The 24,697-nt window shown below is 42.9% G+C and overlaps 1 protein-coding gene across 2 annotated transcripts in view; it reads left to right on the top strand.

Annotated features, from left to right (window-relative positions):
* LOC138246185 (CD209 antigen-like protein C) overlaps positions 1–24,697 on the top strand; it is a 71,843-nt gene that overhangs the window by 4,087 nt on the left and 43,059 nt on the right. The window contains exon 2 of one of the 2 annotated variants that reach the window (XM_069200512.1): positions 7,817–7,870. The exons of the other annotated variant lie outside the window; for it this stretch is intronic. Coding sequence (XP_069056613.1) covers positions 7,817–7,870 — 54 coding nt within the window. The remainder of the gene's footprint in view (positions 1–7,816; positions 7,871–24,697) is intronic. 2 annotated transcript variants of the gene reach the window in all.

The following is a 24,697-nucleotide window of genomic DNA, read 5'->3' as shown; positions in this document are numbered from 1 at the left end:
GTGTGAGGCACCAGTGCCCTAACATACAGATGTTTAGAAATAGCACGATGCAAGGGAGAGACATACAACATCACCAAGAACCAACACACACAGGCTGACACACAAGCAACAAACCTACAGGCACACCTACAGTCCTGTGCATCAAAGATACAGTCAGACATCAAACACGCAGACGCACAGAGGGGGAAAAGCGAATGAATGAAGGCAAAAATATATGGCGAGACAGATATTTATGAACATTTATTAAATCTCTAGACTCTTTGTTGCTGAACTCGAAATGACGTGTCAATACCTAATCAATCCTTAGCATTTTCTTAAATAAACTCAATCTACAAGGTGATGGAATACTTCAATTTCTGTGTCTATTCAATCACTGTCCTCTTTAGAATGACTACCTGTTGTAATAATGTGTGTATGTGTGTGAGGATTCCTAGACAGAGCAAAAGTACCTGGGAAACAAAGTAATAGTAAACGTAACAGATATGTCTTCCAGTTTCCTCCTGAACAGCAGGAAGGTTAGAGCAGTGCTTAATTTGAGAAGGCGGTTTCTGGTTCTCCTCATCTGCACTTAATTGCCAACACCAGTGCTTATGACAGTCTGCCACATGGTGGCACTAATTTAAAGATGAGCACAAAATAAGTCCTTTATTAATTCATTATACATTAAAAATGACAAATACCTGTCACCCAAGCCATTCTTATAGCTTTGGGGTCCTGCAATATTCTGAATAGGAGTTATAGAAGTGGCATGTTCAGTAGTTGCTTTGGTACTGTCATTGGCACCACTGGCAGGGGCAATGTGTGGTGCAAGCTGGAGTGGCCTCCTGCCTAGGGCCCTGGCACTTATTTTGTTACAAATTAACAAACACATTATTTTGATACAAATTAAGCACTGAGTTAGAGCAATTCAGATAACAAAATGGGTCGTTTTAGCAGATCCTGAGTGAATAGCTAGATAAGGCCTGCCTTCTGGTCTTAGATGGCTAGCTTCTTTACTAGGTATGCTGTGATTTCGTTTGGCCTGTCCAGGTGAGGCAGCAGGTGAAATGGGTGAAAGGGGGAGGCAGCGAAGTGCCTTCACTGCTGGGGTGATGAGTTCGAAAATAGTTTCTCCTTTTACTTGCAGTGTACTCTGCAATGAAATCCAAACGACTGGAATAATATTTGTAACCATTAATACATTTTCACCAGAATCCTCCTGAAAGTATGTAGTATAATAAAAAAACATAAACATATTTTCTGCTTTCATATTACATTAATAATTAATATAGCAGACATTTTTCAAACATTTTAAGGTGATGCAACAACTGCACCCCCTAAGATCTGAACCTTTTCCTCATGCCATTACTCGGGGCCATGCCTGCAAAATAATTCCAAGTTGCAGGAATGCGCCCAAACACCTATATTTCCAATATAAACACTTCCGGCCCAGTGTGTGTGATTTTTAAAAGTGTTTCCTTCAGAAACATTGAACCTTAACATAAATACTGGGTTAAGAGAAATAGTGACCTTCAAAATTGCTATCTTATTATAAAATGAAAAAAACACAAAAGGCATACTCTGGCAATATCTGAACAATATATCACCCAGGATATTGGGACGATGGTAAGAAGACACATATTGTGTCAGACTCGGTATTCTGGCCCATCGTTTTGTCTTTACCTAAGATTGTCAAATTGCTGTCAGCAGGGCATCTTGTATTCAGTTCTTCCCTTTCACAAAACATGATTGTCAGGTGTTTTGGTCCTCATGGTTTCAATGAGAAGAGACTGAGCATGCGAAAACAATTCAACTGCTCAACGCACACTAGCCAGGATTGATACCTGCAAATGTGAGGGGGGCCATACCATGCTGTAGATTCCAGTGTGGTAACATACGCTGAACTGCCTGTCAAGTACTAACTCATTGAGCCTTCCCTTATCCCAAATGAGTTGTGATAAATGTACATTTATTGATTCACGTAATGTTCTGTAGGACGGAGTTTATGCAAAGGATTTGTTAAATATTATTTAAGATTATGAATTTGAAACCTGTAGTAGCCTAATATTTGTTGTATGACTTTGCTGCTTACTAAAGAACATGGTCGTAAATGTGTTTTTATTTTTTGTAGAAGGTAACAATGTGTTGTAGAGTTTGGTAAACACAAGACTACCTACACCCTTCTTACAACAAAAGCGTCAGGTCATTTGAAAATAGTTATTCAGTGAATTAATCTGCTGCACACGCCATACAGTGTCTCAAACACAGGGAAAGATAAAAAAAATAAGTAAAAAATATGTATAATATAGGATGAATACAAACAGTATGGAACATTCAAAATCATAAAGATGAAAGGGACGCAATGGTTATCATTTACTGCAGAGAGCCAAATCAGGAGGTAAAAACTTCTAGCAGCGTAATATTTTGCTGGATGTTACCTCTCAACTTAGCATTTTTAGAGTAAAAAATAAGACATGACATACAACAGCACAGTGCACAACTTCACACAACCCTCACTCACATTTGCCACCAGTGTTAGCAGGTGGCAACGGTGATGCTTTGTGTCTGTCTTTAGGGGTGTGCGATATTCGCTTAGTTTGTTTTCAGTTAATCATGCACAATTTCAACAGGATACATGACATTATTATATATATAAAATAGAAATTCCTCATTTTGTGCCATATCAACTTTTTGGAGCAAAGGCTTATTTAAACAAAAGCACCGAGAACGGTGGCCGCTCCTGTTCTTTTCCTGTAGGTTTTTTGTTTCTACTGGGAATGGAACACAAATATGCAAAGTACCTTAAAAACGGAAATTCCTCATAGTACTCAAGCAAGCAGTTTTTACCTTGTAGCCTTTAATTGAAAGTGTGCAATCCGAGCGGTTTCACAGCTAAACTCATTTGTACAAATTAGCAAGTGCCGGAAAAGGTTTCCACGCTGATTTTGCTCAACTCTGCATAAAAAGCAATATGCATGATAGAAGATATATGGTATCGTATGTTATTTGGATTTAACTGTTGCGCCAAAAATAAGATTATAGTTAGATTTTCAATTGGGCTAATTTTAAATGAAAATAGGAGCATTACTATGGAGTAATGATAAATCAATGTAGTTTTCTAATTGTATAAATTGCAAAAAGCAAGCCTAATTTATTTTGACCATTCTAAAACATTTGTTCCCATCACATATCAGGCTAAATGCCGGGCATTAAAAAAAAAACTAAAAAAAAAAAACTTTGCAGAGACCTTTAAATTTCTGGTCTTCTGTTACACACTCTTGTAGGTAAGTCAGAGTATGTTCAGTAAGCTTTATGCCCAGAGAATGGAAAATAAAAACATAGATCGTTATGTTGAAGTCATTAATAGCGGGTTCACAGAAGAGTTTGTCTGATATTTCAAAGTCTGTGTGTGAAAACAAAATAAATGTTGCCAGACGACAAAGCATTTTATGGGCCTCCGTTGTTTATACTCGATCTGAACTAGTCAAAATAATATGGGGGCGCCAGGGCACCTGCTGTCCCCTAGTTTCAGGGGCACCGTGTAGAGGGAACATAGAGAATTATGTGTGGTGGTGTTTGCACTGATTCATGTGCCTGGCACATCTGTAGTAACCAACGTGCGCACTGCCCGCCACATCCAGCATGAAACATGAACACGGGAGAAGGTTAGGGCGTGTAGGCCATTGACATCACTACTGCAATTGAAGATTACAAAACACCCAACACGAGTAGAAAACAAAAACTGCTGCGTCATTAAGGCATTTTGTGAAGCGCATATTTGCTGAGTCATTCTTGGCACTTCGTGAAATATCCATTGGATGACTACGTCGGACTGCTGCAGTAAATGGGTCACGGAATTCTAGGTTATAGTCATAACGTGGTGTGGGTCCAGCACAAAGTAGTTTTCATAGTCACTAAGAGAACGGAATTGCTGTTTTCTCTTTGCAGAAAATGCCTACTATTATCTCTACAAAGACCCACATTTTCTTATTGTTTGAACTCTCTCACTGCTTCTTAAAGGGGCCACCCAGGGTTCATAAAAACAATTCTCTCATCTCTTAACACTGTCTTGCATCTCAAACGACCACAACAATAGGCAAACTAAAATGGTACTTTGATGATGTCAACTTAGGTTTCGAGATATATTGTGACATCAATCAACGGATGGGTCCTTCAACTAGATTCGCCATCCTTTCCTAAGGCGGTTGATACAATTACAAGAATGGTCCGTTTTACTGTGTCTTCGAAAGGTGGCCAAAAATATTGTTTTGAAAAAATTAGCAAATCCTTGATCCTGAAGCTGCAAATGCTGAACAACAAGGACACGAGGATGTGCTGAAACGAAAGGGACATGCACACCCTCATACCTTCGAAAGAACTCCATTGGCTATAAACAGGGCAAAGAGTAAAATTCACAGAGTTTGCACTACATATAGATTTTTTTAGCCAATGCCTACACGATGTGCCACATGGAATATTGAAAAGAGAGAAGCGTTGCAATAGACTGTCTTAGTTTTGGGACAAATGTAATAACTTGGGCTTCTGGTTCATGTCTCAGTCTAGCCATCAACCATTCAAGATGGAACCGAGTAACGTTTCTTCTCAGACAAGCATTTGGCTGCAAGCCTGACTGATGTTACAGGATTCATCAAACCTTTCTGTGGTTGTGAGTTACGCTCAAGGATGCACTGATTTACTGATATGCACCAAGCCCTCCAAATTCCCTTCACAACTACAGAAGACATGGCACTTTGTCACTACTTGAGAAACTCCACAAGATCGCTGGAGTAAATACTTCGTCCTCCACAAGTAGGTTTGTAAAGTTTTTTGGGATACAAGGTACACTCAAAACGTGGTTCCCTCGTCACAAGTCAGTAGGCAACTCTTTGTGCATGGGATCCCACCGAGCAACCTTCTATATCAGAATACTGATCACTTCACATTCTTTTGAGCATAACAACGCTGCAAAGGGATCGCTACACAGCATAATTTGCACACAGTATTGCCCCTTCTCCACATAACACTCCAAGGTCTGATCATGCTGAAGCATCCCTGAAACTTGTCGGCTGTTGGCTGTATTCTGGACTGAATGTGACACTTGTGGTATTTGACATGAATATTGACCACACCCTTGCACCGGTTAATAAATGCACAGTTTCATTACTGTTTTGGACTTCGACTCTGATTGAATGACTACTTGGATCAACTACACAGAACTGTTTTCGGTGTGCCCTGGCCTTCTTTCATTTATCCCTGAAACTTTATTCAACTGTATATAAACTACGTAAAAAAAAAAATCAACACTTAATTAACAAATAAATAGCTGTGCATTAAGTCGTGTTTTGCATTACCCTATGATATTAGGCCCAGTTAAAGTAGGATTCGACCAGTACATAGAACGGTTGTATTCTACTGGCATTTTTTCTGACGAACAGAAAATATAAATATTGAAGAGGGTGGCATAGAATGACCACCTTAGGTAGGGATGGATTTATCGAGTTAGCAAAAACCCCAGCTAGAGATGGGACGGCATTTTAATATGTGCAGTTGAGCAGGGTTCCATGGGTAAGTTGAATGAGTTTGATTTGAAAACAGTTTTCACTCTTCCTCAGTCTTCAGTGGGGTGAAAATTGAAACAGAGGGGAAAAGGTGGCAGGAGGGTGGTTGCACAATTTGCCAAACAGAGTTTGTTGGTGATAGAGGCCTGTATGCTGTTTATTTAGAAGTTGCTGAGTACGTGGATGGCAACCCTGCAGTTAGTTCATTGGATGCAACAGGTGTCGATGAGTGATGGTTTAGAAAACCTTGGATTCATGAAGGATTTACCTATTTTAAGAGAAACACAAGGGCTAGTCAGCTGTGCTTAAGTAGTTGAATCGGGCAGGGAGAGACATGCACTCGACTAGGGGTGACAGGCAATCTTTCACCCGATGCTCGCTATGAAGCTGCAGGTGTTAAATATTCTCGAAATTTCAAGAGGCGTTGTTGGAGGGTTTTGATGAAAAAGTATACGGGATGTTGCAAATATGTGCACGTTTAACACATGAACTAGTGCACATCTCTGGTTTCAATGGTTAGGTGTTGACTCTCCAATTGTGCTTCATGATTCACCAGTATACCAACAAGTGAGGAATTACCGGCATGCATTTCATGAAAGGTTAAACAGGGTAATTGAGGCCTTATGCTTGAGGAGCCAAGAAGAGAGGTCACATGGTGCATGCTTCTGTACTTTGCTAAGGGAGGCTTCCATTTTGATGAACTGTGTGGGTGTAAATTCATTTTTCACTACTGCAAGGCCTCTCCCTTAGAATAACATTGGAGTTGCACTATTACATTTTAAAAGTGTAATTCCCAAATGGGAAGAGATGTTCAGTTCATTTTAGGTGTCCCTGGAATCACAATTTAAAATCCTAACTTATGTTGAAGCTGGATTTTAAATTGCAATTCTAAAAATGCCAGTTTTAGAAATTTACATTTTCCTGCCTTGGTCATTTGGTGTCTGTACCCGGTGCCTGGGTCACATGACTGGGTGCAGCTGACAATTGAGCTTTGTTCATTCCTCCTCGACAACCACACATACACATGGCAGGATGGAAGGGAGGAGCTGGGCACAGCCTCACTTACACTTGAATAGGCTGTGTCCTGCCTCCACACAAAGAGATGCAACCCCCCCTATTGTTAGTCTGGAGCCAGGTCAGAGATGGCTGGATGCCTGTGGACTTCAAAGATAAACCTCTAGAAGCTTCTCCCCCACCTGTGTTGCACAAATATGCATATATGTATAACACTGGACCTCAGACACCAACTCTTCAGTACACCTCTGGAACTATGGATACTCTGTCAGGAAGAAGGACTGCTGTGCTGCTACAAGGACTGCCACTCTGCTAGATTACTACTCTAAGGAAACTGCTGTCCTGCTGTGCTGACCTGCTGACCTCTTGCCTGATGAGGAAGAACTGGACTTACAATCTCATCTTGAACCCAGGGCTCCAGAGTGAGTCCAAGGTCTAGTCTGCTGGCCTCCTGATCTGAACCTTAGAAACATAAAATGCTCCACAAATAGCTCCTGGACCCAGTTGCATTGAGTTCCTGACCCCCAAGTGGTGCCTCTCAGATCCTGGACCCTTGGTGTGGCTCACTGGTGCTGAAATGTAGTTCTAGGGATCTTTGTTACCCCAAACAGACCTGTTTAAAGCGAGACCATGCTACTCACACCGAAAGCCACCATGGGCCACCTCCAGCCCGGCTCTTCACATAGCAGCATCAACAGCCTGCAGGGGACTGCTAAAGCAAAGCTCCAGCCCGCCTGTCAGTGAAACAAAATTAAAAATATTAATTTAGTTTTTCCATGAAAATATCATGGCATGAATCAATTTCTGATCAATTTGAATTGATTTCTCCCCACGACTGCTTGATCCCTAAATAGCAGTTTTACACAGCAGATGTGAAAATCTTACTAAACTCATGTTCCTACATGGTAGAAAAAAATGTTTGATCTCTAATTATATCTCATATGCTTAAAAAGCTCAATTCTCATGAGTAAAGTGACTTTATGTTGTAAATGGTACTTTCACGTCTGGTCACCTGTCTTTTTTACATTTTTCTGCTCAGCACCAGTATTGATCGTGTGTAATTTTAAATAAAAACAACCTTTCATAAAGTTATATTGTTTGGAAAGTTACTTCTAATGCAATCGGTGATCCTGGAAAAAAGATCCAAGAGATGTGGCAAATGAATACATTTAAATAAGTGGTTGTATGTTGAGTTTAAGAATTGTTGAATTATTTGCTGTGTAATGAGATACAGTTCAAACATATCAAAATACACTCTATTACAGATAAACCAGAGGCAGGCATACAAAAGTCCTCCAAGGATGGACAGATTTTGAGAGGTAAGACTTAGATCCACATACTCAAATTCATTATTTAGCTGTTAATTTTCAAAACACTATTTTCTAAATGCTTACTACTTTTACTATTATTGCCATCTACGTATTGGAAAGCAAGTGACATCAGAATCGGTAAATGCATAAAAAGGAAAATAGGTAGGAAAAACATAAAGCAAGGCTCACAATTAGAACTAGTGATAGAGCGGTCCGTACTAATAATTTACCTGTATTCGGACGCTCTTTAGGCCGATGAATCTTTTGACTAAGTGGGAACTCTCTGTACTCTTAATCAATCAATTTCATTAAATCAATAATCAATAACGAACATAAGCAATACCTTGATCGACATAACACTTAACAATTAATCCAGAATACATTTCAGCGAACCCTGACCTTTCAGTCAGGAATAACCACACCAGTTTATTCAAAGTTAGTGAATTTTATTTCCCTATATTAACAAAGCTAGCACAATATAGATGTGTCTCAACACCAAATGATAAACGTAAATGAACATTAATAGCTGTCCATAACGTCGAAACAAGTGTAATCTATGTAGCATTTGAATCACAAGGCATTCGATAATGGCAATGCAAATCGCTAATACGATAATCTGTAATGAACTAATGGCATACATTTAGTCAGCATAACAAGATCTCAAATTGCATCGTGCGACATATGGAATCCTCATCTAACCTCAAATTAGCATCGGCATGTGGGACTTCATGCAAAAACAATTTAACAACATTAATTTAGAAAAATCTCCTAGCTAGGGACCTTATCAGAATCAGCAGTTGGTTACCTAAAAGAAACACAATGCAATTTTACAATTTATTTTCATATTTACCAATTACGATCAGCATACAAGGAAGTCTTCGTCTCACAGGTACCGTTCTTCGGTCATCATGGGTACCGTTTCGATCAGCATGGGAAGGGACAAAGGGGCAGGGGTGGACGGGGCAATTGCCTCCCGGCGGCAAGGTAAACTACTACTTCATGCAAAGGGATCAAAGGGCAAGAATCATTAAAGTCTCTTTCTCTCGATTAGAGAAAGCATCAAAGTCTCTCAAAATGGCGTCGCAGCAAAGTGGGTCATAATAGCTACGAAGTCAAAATGGCGGGATGTCCGATGATAGAGAGAGAGAGATTCCTCTCGTGCACCTGGGTTTTATAGACAACAGTTCAAGTCCAGTAGGGTCTCCATTGGAGGGTCCATAGGTTAGTTTCAAATTGACCAATCAAAAACGACAGTTCTCAAGCTTTTACTTAAGCATACATTATCCTTGGAGATGGGTACGCAAATCGCAACATTGTCTACCAATTAGCTCACTTTCAGAGCCTCCATTGTCCGCACCTGCAAGTCGACCTTGAATTAAAGAGAAAATATGCCAGGCTGGCACTAACTTTAAGATAAGCATGTGAACAGTTTCTGTGGAAAAGTACAGCTTCAAGCAAAAATACACGTTTAATAGCACAGTGGAAAAATACGAGTATCTAAACCGTGAGACCAGGCAACTAGGCCAAAGCCTCCGCTAAAGTAATGCTAAGCTAAAGCATTTCAAACAAGCAAATCGTAGCACACGTTTATGATTATGTCGGATTAGTGCAATTCTAATACACCACGTTATATAAAGCACGCGTATAAATGATGGCAAACTACTCTGAGGGCACATTTCGTCCCCGTACAATCTTTATTAGTTCGGTTAAAGTCACACATGATTATTTCACACTACGTTTATGCGTTAATAAATCAAAACTTTCATTTTCTGCTTCATCAATCCCTCCTCTGATGACTACTTGTCATCACACAAATCATGCCCACAAATTTTATTCCATTAAAATTCTGTCAGTTCCCTTTTCCTTTTAGTTCCCCTAGTTTGTGCTTTGTATTCTTCTGCCATTCTTTTCATAATTTTCTCCTCCTTTCTTCTTTTAATTCTTTCCATAATCATTATTATTCCCCTTTTTATTCCCCAAATTCCAAATATACAAATTATTACTATTAAAATTCCCTCTATTATTTTTAACAATATTCCATTCCAAATTCCCCCAATCCAATGTCCCACTGAAGCAAGTCCTTTTCCAACCTTCTCCCACACTCCTGGTTCTTTCAGTTCCTTCAAATCTGCACTTTCTTTTGTTAGATTAGCAAGCATAGTTTTAATTTTCACACTATTATCGGGTATATAGGTACAACAGTGGCGCGCACCAATCATTTTGCAAACGCCTCCATCCTTTGCTAAAAGAATGTCTAAAGCAAGCCTATTTTGAAGAGTCATGGCTCTTTCCGCTGCAGGTTCAGCATCTATCAGGATTATAGCACCTGAAAACTTTGTCAACATGTTATCCACTATAGTAGACAACTTTCTTATTTTGATGGAATTCAGCACAACTCCCAATGAAGGAATCATGGCTCCAAATATATCACCTACCACATCAGCTGCGGTCTCTCTCTTCTGGATACGATGGGATCCAGATGTCTTTTGAATCATCGATACGTCATCCAGTTGATAAACCTTTGGGAACACTATACCCAAATAACATCTCCCCCACCATCCCTTTGGAAGACGATAATAGGCATTATGCCCACAAATGTAATATACACCTGGAATGACAGGGTCAAGTCCGTTCATCATGAATGTCCATTTGGCCTTAAAAATAAACGTATGTTTACACTCACTCGCTCCTACAAAAATATTGTCATAATAAGATTCACCTCGATATATACAAAATTTCCCTACATGCCAAGCATCTAAAGCTATTTTCCCTTGTGTCTTTATAGCAGCAAAATCATAATTATCTACTGAAGTCCTCTTATGTAGCTCTTTTTCTAATTTCGCCTTCATTTGTGCCCTTCTATCATCTGTGCAATCTAAAAAGCTTATTTCTACAGCAGAGACTGAGCAAGTAAGGTTCTCCCTATGAGCATGAGCCGTTTCAAAAGGTTGCATTGGCTCGAAAAATTCCCTCATTATTTTAGCATCCCAATCTTTAGCAATCTGGCTTAGCTGTGCTATTATAGGAACATAAGCAAAGGTAACATCATAATTCGAATAAAAATACTGTATGTTAGTTTGACCATAAAATCTAGACATTACTATACTACATGTAATCCCGTATGTAAGAGGCATGTGGTGATAAGTTACCCCTTCCTTTACTGATGTCGGTATCTGTGTACACACATAACAATCTTTCGCATCCATAGTTTCAACATACTCTGTTAGCAAGCGATAGAAAACGTTATACGAAAGCTCTTTCTTATCGTGCAAGAGCCTCTCATCCAATGCTAGTCTTTTCAATGGTGTTAGTTCAGTGACAGTAACAGGAGCAATAGTAGAAGCCTCAATATTCTCACTCTCACCCTTTCCATGCATTCCAAACACAATTGCCATTATTATTAGTACACATGTAATTACCAAGCCTATACACGCATATTTACAATATCTCTTTCTATTATTTTGCGTAGCGTACCTAGTCATGATCTGTATAGAATCAGAGAGCTAGAAGCACCTATAAATGAAACTACTTAGCAATTCAGTTACAAAGCTGAACAAGCGCAATGTTCACACCGTCTTCCTCAAAAGGCCAGTCACTTATCGGTTAGCAGCATTTGTCTCAGTTCGGCAATAACTCAGTCTTTATCTGTTTAGCAAATCTCATCCGGTTTAGCAATGTCTCAGCTAGTTGTTTCTTTCACATTAAATTGTAGCAAGCAATATCATTTACTACTCTTTCAATCAACAGAGTCTATGAAACTTTTCTTTTCTATTGGTATCTCTTCTTCTTCTTCGTTCTCGATGCTTAGAGATACAAACTCGTCAGTCCAATCGTCATTGACTGCATATGCCCATTCAGGACCGGAATATCTCCTGTTTGGTATCCTTTTCCTTTTCAATTTTGCTTCGCTTTCCGACTCTGCTTCGCTGGCACTTTCCTCTTTTGTCAAGTCTTTTTCTTCACTTGACGATTGTTCCACAACAGTCACTTCCTTTCTTTTCTCTTTCACTTTCGGCCTTCGTTCAAACTTTCTTTACCCTTTTCTTTTATTGGTGAGATACTTAGTCTTCTCTTTGCACCGTGTCCGTTTGATGGACCTGCGATCTTTTCTGTGGAATCTTGAACTTTTTCCTTTTGTTCTGCCTCGTTCCCTCCTTCTGGGGAATCAATCACATTCTCTTTTTCCTTTTCTGTATCGTCTGTTTCTGGGAAAGCCCTCCTCTGATCAGGCTCTCCTGCTTTTTCACCTTTTTCGAGCCCTTCGTCACCGTTACTTTCGTCAGGCTCTGTATCACTTTCAGCTGCTTCAGGTTCTTTGTCACCTTCAGCTGCTTCAGGCTTTTTGCTACCCTCAGCTGCTTCAGGTTCTTTGTCACCTGCAGCTTCTTCGTCGCTGTCTGAACTTTCTCCTTGGCCTTCCCCAAGTGAGTCAGACTCTTCGCCCTCCAATAATATCTCTTTCTCTCCTGCTTCTGCCTGTTCGCTTTCAGTTCGCTTCTGTTCTGTCTCAGCACTCGGCACTGTTTTATCAGGCACTGGCAATTTCAGCGCTTCAACTTCCTCATCTGTGGGACACAACACCTTCTTTGTGTGACTGGCGTGAATCCAGTTGGGAACCCCCGCACACTTCACAGCGGTAGTTGTCGTCAGGATCACTTGGAAAGGGCCTTTCCAACGGGGTTCCAGGCACGACTTCCTCACGTGCTTCTTCACCACGACCCAGTCACCTGCTTTCAGTGCGTGTCCTGGACCTTGGATCGGTGGCAAGGTGGTTGCTTCCACCTGGTGAGAGAAAGAGCGAACCACGTCAGCCAGTCCTTTGCAGTAGTCTAACACCATATCATCTGTAATATTCAAAAGCATGTTTGCGGGAACTGCAGGAAGTCTCATAGCCCTGCCCATGAGAATTTCATGCAGAGACAATCCAGTCTTTCTATCAGGAGTGTTTCTCATTGACATTAGCACTAAGGGCAATGCGTCAGGCCATTTCAAATTTGTCGATGCACATATTTTCGCCATTCTTGATTTCAGTGTACCATTCATCTGCTCCACCAGTCCTGATGCTTCAGGGCGATAGCTACAATGCAGCTTTTGCTCAATGTTCAGCGCTTCGCAAAGTAACTTTATCACCTCGTTGTTGAAGTGACTTCCCCTATCTGATTCTAAAGAGATCGGGAATCCAAAACGTGGTATCAACTCCCTCAACAATAGCTTGGCAACTGTAAGGCTGTCATTTCTACGTGTGGGGTATGCCTCAATCCAGTGACTAAAAATGCACACAATCACCAACACATATTTCAAGCCTCCATGCACAGGCATCTCAATGAAGTCCATCTGCATACGACTAAAAGGCCCGCTTGCCCTACCAATGTGACTCGCGTTCACAACTGTTCCCTTTCCTGGGTTCATCTGCTGGCAAGTGACACATCGATGGCAAACTGCTTCTGCAGCTTGACGAAATCTGGGGTTAAACCAATCAGTTTTGAACAATCTTATCATGGCATCTCTCCCTAGGTGAGCTTGCCCATGATAGAACCGCGCAAGCTGTGATAAGAGACTATTTGGCAAAACAAATTTTCCCTCATGTGAAACCCATAACTCGTCTTGTCTCTTTATACATTGTGATTTGATCCAGGAATCTCTTTCATCCTCCCTGACATTATTTTGTAATGCTTTTAGTTCATCTATTGTATCTACGACCTTCAAGGCAAATGCTTCAGCCGGTTCGAGTTCTGGCTCATTTATCGTATTCCAATCATCCCTGAGTAATATACAGTTCAAGGCACAAAATCTTGCGACTTGATCCGCATATGCATTTCCCAGAGAAACATAGTCCTGTCCTTTCGTGTGAGCACTGCACTTTACCACTGCAATTTCAGCTGGTACTTGAATGGCATGTAACAATTCCCTTATTCTTTCCCCGTTTTTCACTGGGGATCCTGAAGAAGTCAGGAAACCTCTCTGTGACCATAGTTGTCCAAAGTCATGCACAATCCCAAACCCGTATTGACTATCAGTATAAATGGTGACTTTCATCAATGCAGACAATTGACATGCTCTAGTAAGGGCTACAAGTTCTGCTACTTGTGCAGAATAAACTCCTTGAAGCCATCCCGCTTCCAAGACTCCTGTTACAGTACATACAGCATATCCTGCTTTCAAAATCCCCATCCCGTCTCTTAGACATGAACCATCAACAAAAAGAATTTGGTCATTTTCATCAAGCTTAGTATCCCTAATGTCCGGTCGAGGTTTTGTGCAAAATTCAGTCACCTGAAGGCAGTCATGCTCGACGTCTTCAGCGTTCTCAATTTCAGCATTTTCTCCAGGAAGCAAGGTTGCTGAATTCAACGTAGTGCACCTTTTCAGCTGCACATTCGGTGAGCCCAGAATTATCGTTTCATACCTTGTAAGTCTTGCTCCTGTCATGTGCTGCGTTCGGGAGCGGGTCAAAAGTATCTCGACTGAGTGAGGGACCATGACTGTTACTGGGTGTCCCATCACTATTCCTTCACTCTGAGTGAGGCTGATACCAACTGCTGCTACGGCGCGCAAACACCCTGGGAGTGCTGCTGCGACCGGATCCAAAGTAGCTGAAAAATACGCTACTGGTCTGTTTACGCCACCATGGGCTTGAGTCAAGACAGACAGAGAACATGCATCACGTTCATGACAAAACAATGTGAAAGGCTTCGTGTAATCAGGCATACCTAAAGCTGGAGCCCTGCACATGCATTCTTTCAGTTCAACAAAAGCATCCATCTCATCTCCTTTCAGCTCAATTTCATCCAAGGCATCCTTCTGGGTCAATTTCAGTAAAGGCTTTGCTAGAGTCGAGAAGTTGGGAATCCACTGGCGACAATAACCCACCATTCCCAAAAACTTCCTCACCTCCTTCCTTGTCTTTGGTGGACTCATTTGAAGTACACTCGTTATTCTTTCCTTCATTATTCTCCGCGACCCTTTCTCTATTTGGTGACCCAAGTATTTCACTTTCTTCTGACAGAACTGTAATTTGGAAGGAGACACCTTATGTCCATTCCTTCCCAAATGATTCAACAGAGCAATGGTATCGGCTGTGCAGCCACTTTCTGTCTTTGATGCAACCAGTAAGTCATCGATGTACTGTACTAGGGTTGACTCGAATGGCAATTCTAATTCTTCCAAATCTTTCTTTAGAATCTGATTGAAGATTGACGGTGACTCAGAAAACCCTTGAGGAATTCGACACCAACTGTATACTCTGTCTAGGAATTTGAAACAAAAGAGGAATTGGCTGTCCTCATGAAGAGGCACAGAAAAGAATGCTTGTGACAAATCGATGACTGAGAACCATTCGGCATCGCAAGGAATTTGAAACATTATCACAGCTGGATTCGGTACGACAGGGCAGCACTTGACTATGATGTCATTTATTTTCCTCAAATCCTGCACGAGTCGGACCTTTCCACTCGGCTTTATTAGTCCCATTATTGGTGAATTACATGGACTGCTTAACACTTCTTTCAGTATCCCTTGTTTTACAAATTCGTCAATGAGTTGAGCAACTTTCATGAGGGTATCTTGTGGCATGTGGTATTGTGGGGTCTGGGGAAAGATTGCATTGGGCTTTACAGCCACTTTCACTGGTTCCACTCCTTTCATCAATCCCACCTCTTTCCCTGTCATGTCCCACACTTCCTTTCCGACTGTCTCCCGTAATTCAGCTGGGATATCTTCTTCAGTTATCATCGGGAAAAGACAAATCAGAGGATACTCTTCATCTACAGTTTCCATCTCATCCCCCTCTACACTGTCCTCTTCTCCCCCATCACTGCTCGTCTGTATTGTTATCCCTTCGTTTGAACACATGATCGAACAACCCAATTTGCACAACAGGTCTCTCCCTAACAGTGCTATCGGGCTTGAGTCACATACCACAAACTGATGTACCCCTTGATAGTTACCGATGCTGACTGGTACCGGATCTGTAATTGGGTTCGTCAGATGTCTGTTTGCTACTCCCACCACTTGAACTGTCCTCCCTGAGAGTGGCAAATTTGGTACTTCACTGCTCTTAACTGTTGAACGTGTGGCTCCCGTGTCAACCAAGAATGAGACACGATGACCCATTACTCTTCCCTCTACGTACGGACCCCTTTGATCAACTTCCAAGGATGCCGCAAGCACACAATCTCCTTCTTCTCCTGAACTTTCACTCTCCCATACGTTGTTTATTCCACTCTCACTGTGTAATGGGAACTGTTGTACGGTGCCATTTGTACTCATTACCTGACCCGTTACCTGTGGAGGAACAATCACTTGCTGCTGACTCATTGGTGCCAAGGGTATTTGCATTTGCTGATTAGGTACCATAGGTAACTGCTGTTGCATCGGCTGCATTTGCGTCATCTGCATACGAGGCATCTGCATCTGCTGCGGCTGCATAGGTTGCAATCCCTGCAATTGATTTACGGTCTGAAAATTTGGGCTTGGACCTCTCAGTTTCGGTCCCCTCATTGTCTGAAATGCATTGACATCATTGTTTTGCTGACCAACACCTGCACCTGCACCTGCACCCGCACCTTCCTGCACCACCATCGGGCACTCGCGTTTCCAATGACCGACTATTCCGCACACGTGACACGGCATCACTTTCTTCATTGCCTGCACACCCGTCACAACAGTGTTCAAATCCGGACCATTATTCACAAAACCTCCTCTGCCTCTGCCTCTGGCCTGTGGCTGAAACGCCATGTTTCCCTGCAACTGCAGCTGCGGTTGCGGCACCTGCTGTTGGAACCCTTGCATCCCTTGCAAACCTTGCAGACCTTGCAAACCTGTCTGAGCTGCCTTAAGCTGCATCATCATCACCTTCTCTTTCAGCCTTTTCTGTTTCACTTCAATTTCGTCGCTACAGTATTTCGCATAAGTCAAGACTTCGTCAATCGGTTTAGACTGCCAACAAATCAAATGTGACTTTATCATTTGACTTATTTCTGGTCTCAGCCCTTCCACAAATCTGAACACAAAATGGAGCATGTCCTTCGCCTCAATTGTTTCCGTGCCACTGTAATTCTTGAACGCCTTCAACAACCTCTTATAGTAACTATGAATCGATTCTTTGGCCTCTTGGGCAGTTCGATCGATCTTCTGCCAATCCACATTCTTCGCGGGTACCTTAGTCTTCAAATGCTCAATCACCTTATAGTACAAGCTCATCACCATAGGTGATGGTGCACCCGTCTCCCTGTCTCTCTCTGGTTCACTTGTCGGCCAACCTACAGCTCTTTTGCAATCCTCCCACAAATCTGCCGGAACCACAATCTCAAAGAGAGTGTTCAGGTCTTCCCAGAGACACTTTGCAAGCTTCACAAACCTATCAGTCTGTTGGTACCATTCAATTGGTTTCTCTCTCAGTTTGGGAAAATCGTCCGTAAAAGACTGAATGTCGCTTCTGTGCCATGGTACATGTACTAATTTTCCCCCTGCTGTCTCCCTCATTGGTAACATTGTTACTGTATCACTACTCTGCGGTCTTTTCTCATTGTGCTCTGTAGCACTGTCCCTCCTCTTTTCCTTCCTCTTTACCCATCTGCTTTCCCATTTGTCTAAGCACCTCCACACTTGTGCACTCTGCAGCAATTCTTTAAGGTGGGTCTTCATGCCTGCTGACCTCATGTGTTCAAAGTCTGTGGTCCCAAAATCTAACCTGTAGCTCCTGCTCAAGTGTTTCATCTTGTCTATGTCAACCCCGTTTCTATCAGCTGCTTCTTGCAGACTCTTATGTATCTTGTTCACTTCCTTCGTAATCCTAGGACATAGATACCTCAGCTCTTCTTCCGTGTAGGACTCTAACCTGTTCACACCCATAGTCCCTTCCACCAATTCTTGTGCTTCCATGTTCAACCTGACCCTATTCATATAGTCTTCTCCTTTCCCACTAGCTGAATTTTGTGTGGAATTCAGACTGTTGAACCACTGTGTCAGCTGTTGCGCATTCACCCCCATCAGCGTGGCGTTCACATCGACGGCCATCGATGGTTGCGGCAACTTTTCAGTGTTCGATGTTAGGGGTATTATCAGTGGGGGGCACGACCTCACCAGTGTTGACTGAGCACATATGGGACTAAACTCCATCAAGGACCCAGATCCATTTGGCTAAGCCGCTATCGGAGTTATCCCTGGGGTGTTTTCTATGCACCTCCTTTCTGTCCCATTCTGCGGCATTGATCCCTGACTGCTCAGACCCAAGTTAGGCTGACTATACAGAGGTACCGGTGGACCTACAGTAATGGGTAGTGATATCGCATCTGGGTTCTGTCCATTTCCCATGTTCTGAGGCATGTTCATTCCCACACCATGGGTCATCATTGCCGGCATGCCCATCTGGCTCCCCGTCATTTGAGCATGTGCTGTCCCCCTCTGCATCTGCTTTTGAGGCATCAAAAACTGAGTTGATTCAGCTTGTCCCATTGTTTGGTTGTAACCATTCTGTCCTCCCCTTACGGTTGGGTCCATAATCATTCCTGCACTGTTGTCACTGCTGTAGTACCCTGGCATCTGCGGCTGATAATTTTCTGCTGGTTTCAGCACGGGCACATCTGGATATATTCTCCTAACCTGCGGTATCTGCGGGGTGAACAGCAGACTCGGGTCCTTAGATCCCGATGGCGCTCCTGAACTCTGGGTTTCACTGCTCTGTACCGGTGCCGGAGGGGCAGAACTGGTACTTGGACCTTGTCCATTCTCTGCATAAGGCGGTGGACGGTCGTTCAGCAATTGCATTATCAACTCCTCATCCTCTAACTCCTCTTCTCTTCTCAACTTTTCCTCTTCCTCTCTATCCTTGGAACACTTCCTGTCTGTCTTACAGGTAGCTTTCTTACCTGTCTCCTCTCCTTCCTTAGTAATGGCTGGAAACAATTTTATCCCCTGTAGTACATCTGACCTCCATACCTTCTGTGCATTATCCCACCTAGCATCCGCTAGTGTCTTTTCTACCTTTCTCATCCTGGTCTCAAACTTCTTCTGCTGCTGCTGTCTGGCCATGAGTTCCCAAATTGCTAGAGCCTCAAACTGGGCTGGCCTTGGAGGCACCTTCATGTCGTACATCGTGAATCTCAAATTCTCTAGAATCTTTATATTGAATGTCCCATATATCGGGAACGCTAGGCTCCCATGTTTCTCTGTCAGTTTGTGCCATTGCTTTAGCCAAAGGCACGGAGCTACCCCCTTTTCCTCCATTACAATGTAAGCTGGTGTGCCCTCGGGCGGCGTCTCCTCTCCTACACTCGCTTTAATGTAAGACTCCCCCTTCATCGCGCTCCTGAATGCTTTAAAGAATTTCATTTTTCACGTCTTTTATTTCACAACGTTTGTAATCAATGGGTGACTTTAATTCCACAAAAATTTGTAATCAATAGGTGACTTTAATTCCCGGAATACTCTTCACCTGCCTTTCCCCTTCCAATCGAGTCCCACGGACTGCGTCCAATCCGTGCGCGACCCTTCTCTGCAATCAACCTATCCCAGCGCGGCTCTCAGTGACGTCACACTCACACACACTGCGGCTGACAAAGCCTCGCGGCTAGTCCTCCTTCACTCATCTCCTCTCGTAACAACTTCTTGCATATATTGCGAGCTACCAAAAATAAAACAGATCTGTCGGTTTACTACAGGAAGGGTAACACAATCGCTTCAGGACCTTAGGGACCTTTCACTAGCCTCGGGACCTTTCACTAGCCTCTGGCCGCTATTCCGTCTTTCTCAGTCCCCACATTCGCAAGCAAATCTGACCCGCAGACCTACTCTCAACTTGTCAATGATCTGTTCTAGTGCACTTAGAATCTTGTCAAAGCCCGAAGTCGAAGTTTCTTTCACTCCCTAACACACGTACCGACTTGTTGACCACGCCCGATCAACCTACTAAACCGCCCAGACCACAACATGGATCAACATACTCCGGAGTCTCTTGACCTCGCAGGGCCCGTCTCAACAACAACAACCACGTGGACCTTTTTATGCACAAAGCGCCACACGCACATGAAGTTCGACGACTTCCCTACTCTCACACTCGGAGCCGCACCTCCGTTATTTCTATGAAGTTCGACGACTTCTCTACTTCTACACACGGAGTCGCACCTCCGCTATCCTCCAAAAAAAGAAAAATCCTCGCAACCTTTTCACACACCCTGCGGCAATAAGCTGTGCAAGCGCAAAACCCTAACTTCACTCATACCATCACTAGTTCCGCCAACGCTGATTCCACACCTCCGTTCTCTCCATTCGCAAGCTCCGAGATCCCGGGAAAGTCGCGGTGGACCTAGCCCATCATCATTCTGTCAATCAGTTTTATCCAAGAAAAATCTAATTCAACTTCTCGAATGGGGTCTCAAAATGCGTAACCGTTAATTCGACACCATGTACTTTAATAGTACAGGGTCCCAAAAGACGTAACCGTCCTCTGCTACCATCTACTGATAGAGCGGTCCGTACTAATAATTTACCTGTATTCGGACGCTCTTTAGGCCGATGAATCTTTTGACTAAGTGGGAACTCTCTGTACTCTTAATCAATCAATTTCATTAAATCAATAATCAATAACGAACATAAGCAATACCTTGATCGACATAACACTTAACAATTAATCCAGAATACATTTCAGCGAACCCTGACCTTTCAGTCAGGAATAACCACACCAGTTTATTCAAAGTTAGTGAATTTTATTTCCCTATATTAACAAAGCTAGCACAATATAGATGTGTCTCAACACCAAATGATAAACGTAAATGAACATTAATAGCTGTCCATAACGTCGAAACAAGTGTAATCTATGTAGCATTTGAATCACAAGGCATTCGATAATGGCAATGCAAATCGCTAATACGATAATCTGTAATGAACTAATGGCATACATTTAGTCAGCATAACAAGATCTCAAATTGCATCGTGCGACATATGGAATCCTCATCTAACCTCAAATTAGCATCGGCATGTGGGACTTCATGCAAAAACAATTTAACAACATTAATTTAGAAAAAACTCCTAGCTAGGGACCTTATCAGAATCAGCAGTTGGTTACCTAAAAGAAACACAATGCAATTTTACAATTTATTTTCATATTTACCAATTACGATCAGCATACAAGGAAGTCTTCGTCTCACAGGTACCGTTCTTCGGTCATCATGGGTACCGTTTCGATCAGCATGGGAAGGGACAAAGGGGCAGACGTGGACGGGGCAATTGCCTCCCGGCAGCAAGGTAAACTACTACTTCATGCAAAGGGATCAAAGTTAAAGTCTCTAGGGCAAGAATCATTAAAGTCTCTTTCTCTCGATTAGAGAAAGCATCAAAGTCTCTCAAAATGGCATCGCAGCAAAGTGGGTCATAATAGCTACGAAGTCAAAATGGCGGGATGTCCGATGATAGAGAGAGAGAGATTCCTCTCGTGCACCTGGGTTTTATAGACAACAGTTCAAGTCCAGTAGGGTCTCCATTGGAGGGTTCATAGGTTAGTTTCAAATTGACCAATCAAAAACGACAGTTCTCAAGCTTTTACTTAAGCATACATTATCCTTGGAGATGGGTACGCAAATCGCAACATTGTCTACCAATTAGCTCACTTTCAGAGCCTCCATTGTCCGCACCTGCAAGTCGACCTTGAATTAAAGAGAAAATATGCCAGGCTGGCACTAACTTTAAGATAAGCATGTGAACAGTTTCTGTGGAAAAGTACAGCTTCAAGCAAAAATACACGTTTAATAGCACAGTGGAAAAATACGAGTATCTAAACCGTGAGACCAGGCAACTAGGCCAAAGCCTCCGCTAAAGTAATGCTAAGCTAAAGCATGTCAAACAAGCAAATCGTAGCACACGTTTATGATTATGTCGGATTAGTGCAATTCTAATACACCACGTTATATAAAGCACGCGTATAAATGATGGCAAACTACTCTGAGGGCACATTTCGTCCCCGTACAATCTTTATTAGTTCGGTTAAAGTCACACATGATTATTTCACACTACGTTTATGCGTTAATAAATCAAAACTTTCATTTTCTGCTTCATCACTAGCCACTAGTGCAGTAGAAATACTAATGCCACAACCGATACTACACCATGGGGGTAAAGTTCAAATTGGATATTGGAACTAAATATTCTGCAAATATTTTGCATTGTGTCACAATGAGAAATGCACATTAACAAACTGAAGTGCAACAGTTTTCATGTCCCTATGACCAAAGGTTGAAAAAAAGACATGTCATACTACTCCTAATGCATCACTTGCAGCAACAACTGCTCTTGTCTGTGACTGCACAGCTGGGTGAGAACTACTGCTGAAGCTCTGCATTCAGTTTTGCTTCTGTGATCCGCAGGTTCGGATTGGGAAGGTGGGCAGCTGGCCAACGGGATGGTTCCTCAGGGTCACCTGTGGACTGTTTTTTTAATGCCTCTGAAACTGACCCAAGAAGCTTATTTTCTTCTCCAGCCCACGGCGGTGACTTTAATGTGGCGACAGTGTCTTGTTCACTCCTCTTTCTTGCTGTAGGCCAGGTGTTGCTCTTGACCATGAGGCATTCTCACCTCAGCCCCCTGCCTTGCGTGGCTGGCCCAGAAGCAGTGTCATCCCCGCTGGGCCATCATTTTCCGGACATGGTGGGTGTGGGAGTATGCAGGGGCCTCTCAGGGGGGCAAGTGATTTTGTGCCATTGAGCCATTCTCACTTAATCCCCCTATAGAGCAACGGTGTGCATTTTTTACACTTCCCTTGCTAGGTCAATGCCCTGAGGCTACAGTGGGCTAGGGAGGGAGAGAATAAGAGAACTGGCCTCCCTAGCGGCCAGATGTTGTCCCAGCATCTTTTTAGGCCTTGGCAGGGGAGGAGAGGGTTGTATCAATTTGATGTAGCACTATGGTCAGAGCTGCAGATGTTGGAACCAGGTTCGAGTCTTGGCATCAGCTCAGCATCCTGTGATTCTGGGCAAATCACTTACTCTACCCATAACTAAAATAAAAAATGAATTTGATCTTGTGTAATGCAGCTGGTTCTCATGTCCATTGCTCCATTGCCTTTGGGCAGAGTTCATAACTCTATAAATCTACAACAAAAAAATCACCAGGCAGATTCCAATGAGACTAAAACTTTTTGGGGAGTTCCTGGGCCTAACTGTGATCCTAATCAGACCCTGGTGATCCACACATCTGCCTCCTTAAACTAAGGTGCTTGGCAGACAAGGCCGGAACTAGTCCTGGTCTGTATCATGACAAGGTGATTGGTGTCTTGATATAGATTAATTTTTGGTACCAATTTAGGGTTCAGGAACCTTAGGCTAGGGAACACTAGATGGATGTTGGAGCGGAACATTGTAAGAGTTACTGCTCTATGCATGTGCAAGAAAATGAGGCCATATAAAACCATACTTGTATACTATAATATTAGGAGTTTTAAACGAATACGAATGTATTCTAAATTAATTGATTTGGTAAGTTTAATCATTAAGTGGCTAAAGACATGTAATTATGTATTGTTTACAACAACATTCCCACTTTTACACAAGGAAAAAAAGTCTCATCTTTAAAATGGGAGAAAAGGTGTTGAGTTCTGGGTCAGCAGAGAAGTAGGTTTACTGCAGGGCTCAGTGCCACTTGACACTTTGTGTACCATTGGCTTTCAACATGGGGATTCTATAGCTAACAAGCGTAGCCACATCCCCATAGCTGTGTTTCTGGGTTTCAAGAATGAAATAAAGCAGGAGTTGTTCCAATCTTAGTACCTCTCTGGCCCCTTCTGCTCCTCTTGGCTGGGATGATACAGAGAGATGATGACTTTGGTGCCGCTCAAAGACAGGAAAAGCCCCTGTGATTTATCTGGGATAGAGAGTACCATAGGAGAGGGTTGGATTCAGTGAAAAAGTTTGGAAATAGGGTCCTAAAAGAAGGCTAGCCTTCGAGGCTTTACAGTGCTTTGACATTACCAGATAAGATGCTGTTCCTAACAGGTCCTCATGCCAGTTCCCCCAGTGATAGTCTTACTGTCCAGCTTGCCCTGCAGTCAACAACTCTCTGCTGCCCTCTGCTTGCACCCCTCACTCGCTTTCTGCTCCTTTTCTGCTATATTTTCTGCTTTTTCTTTGCACTTCCCATTTCTCTGCATTTTCTGCCTCTTTTCTGCTTTTCCTGTTCTTTTCCTGGAACTTTATTTTGCCTTCATCCTTTCTTCCCTCTTTGTGCAGTTTCCCTCTTCCCATCTCCCCCGCACACCATTTCCCTCCTCCTGCCATCCAGCACACCGCCCTCCACCAGGACCTACTTAATGGAGGCCACAGCGCACAGCGAATGTGTGCAGTGGGTGTGCTGCCAGCGAGATAAAGGAAGCTCGTCTGCGCCTGTCCGTGCCTGGACCGCGTTCAGTGCCAGGACCCCTCACGCTTTCGTTACTCACCACTACACCACCAAGGAACTCCTGACCCTGGACACAGCAACACCATCTGCTACACTTCCTCCCCACGTTCAACCAAAGGACCTTTCACCTGCCACCACTGCAACGGGCCACCAGCCTGCGCTGGATCCCTCACCACGTCAGCCCAGAAGACCACAAACAACCCAGAACTGCTCCAATGCATCCTGCTTAACGCCAGACCCCTCTGCAAGCAAACCACAGACATCTGGGACACCATCACTACCCTCACCACTGACATTGCCTTCTTCAGTGAAACATGGCTCAACCCGATCTCTAGCCCGACATCGCCATTTCAACACCCAATGGCTACAAGATGACACGCCACACCATCAAACACGGTGGGGGCATTGGCATCATCTTCAAAGAAACCATTTGATTCATTGCCACCAACCATG

The sequence above is a fragment of the Pleurodeles waltl genome, chromosome 7, assembly GCF_031143425.1.
Source record: "Pleurodeles waltl isolate 20211129_DDA chromosome 7, aPleWal1.hap1.20221129, whole genome shotgun sequence".
NCBI lineage: Eukaryota > Metazoa > Chordata > Amphibia > Caudata > Salamandridae > Pleurodeles > Pleurodeles waltl.
The sequence above is the reverse complement of the archived record's forward strand: the minus strand, read 5'-3'. Positions and strand labels throughout refer to the sequence as shown.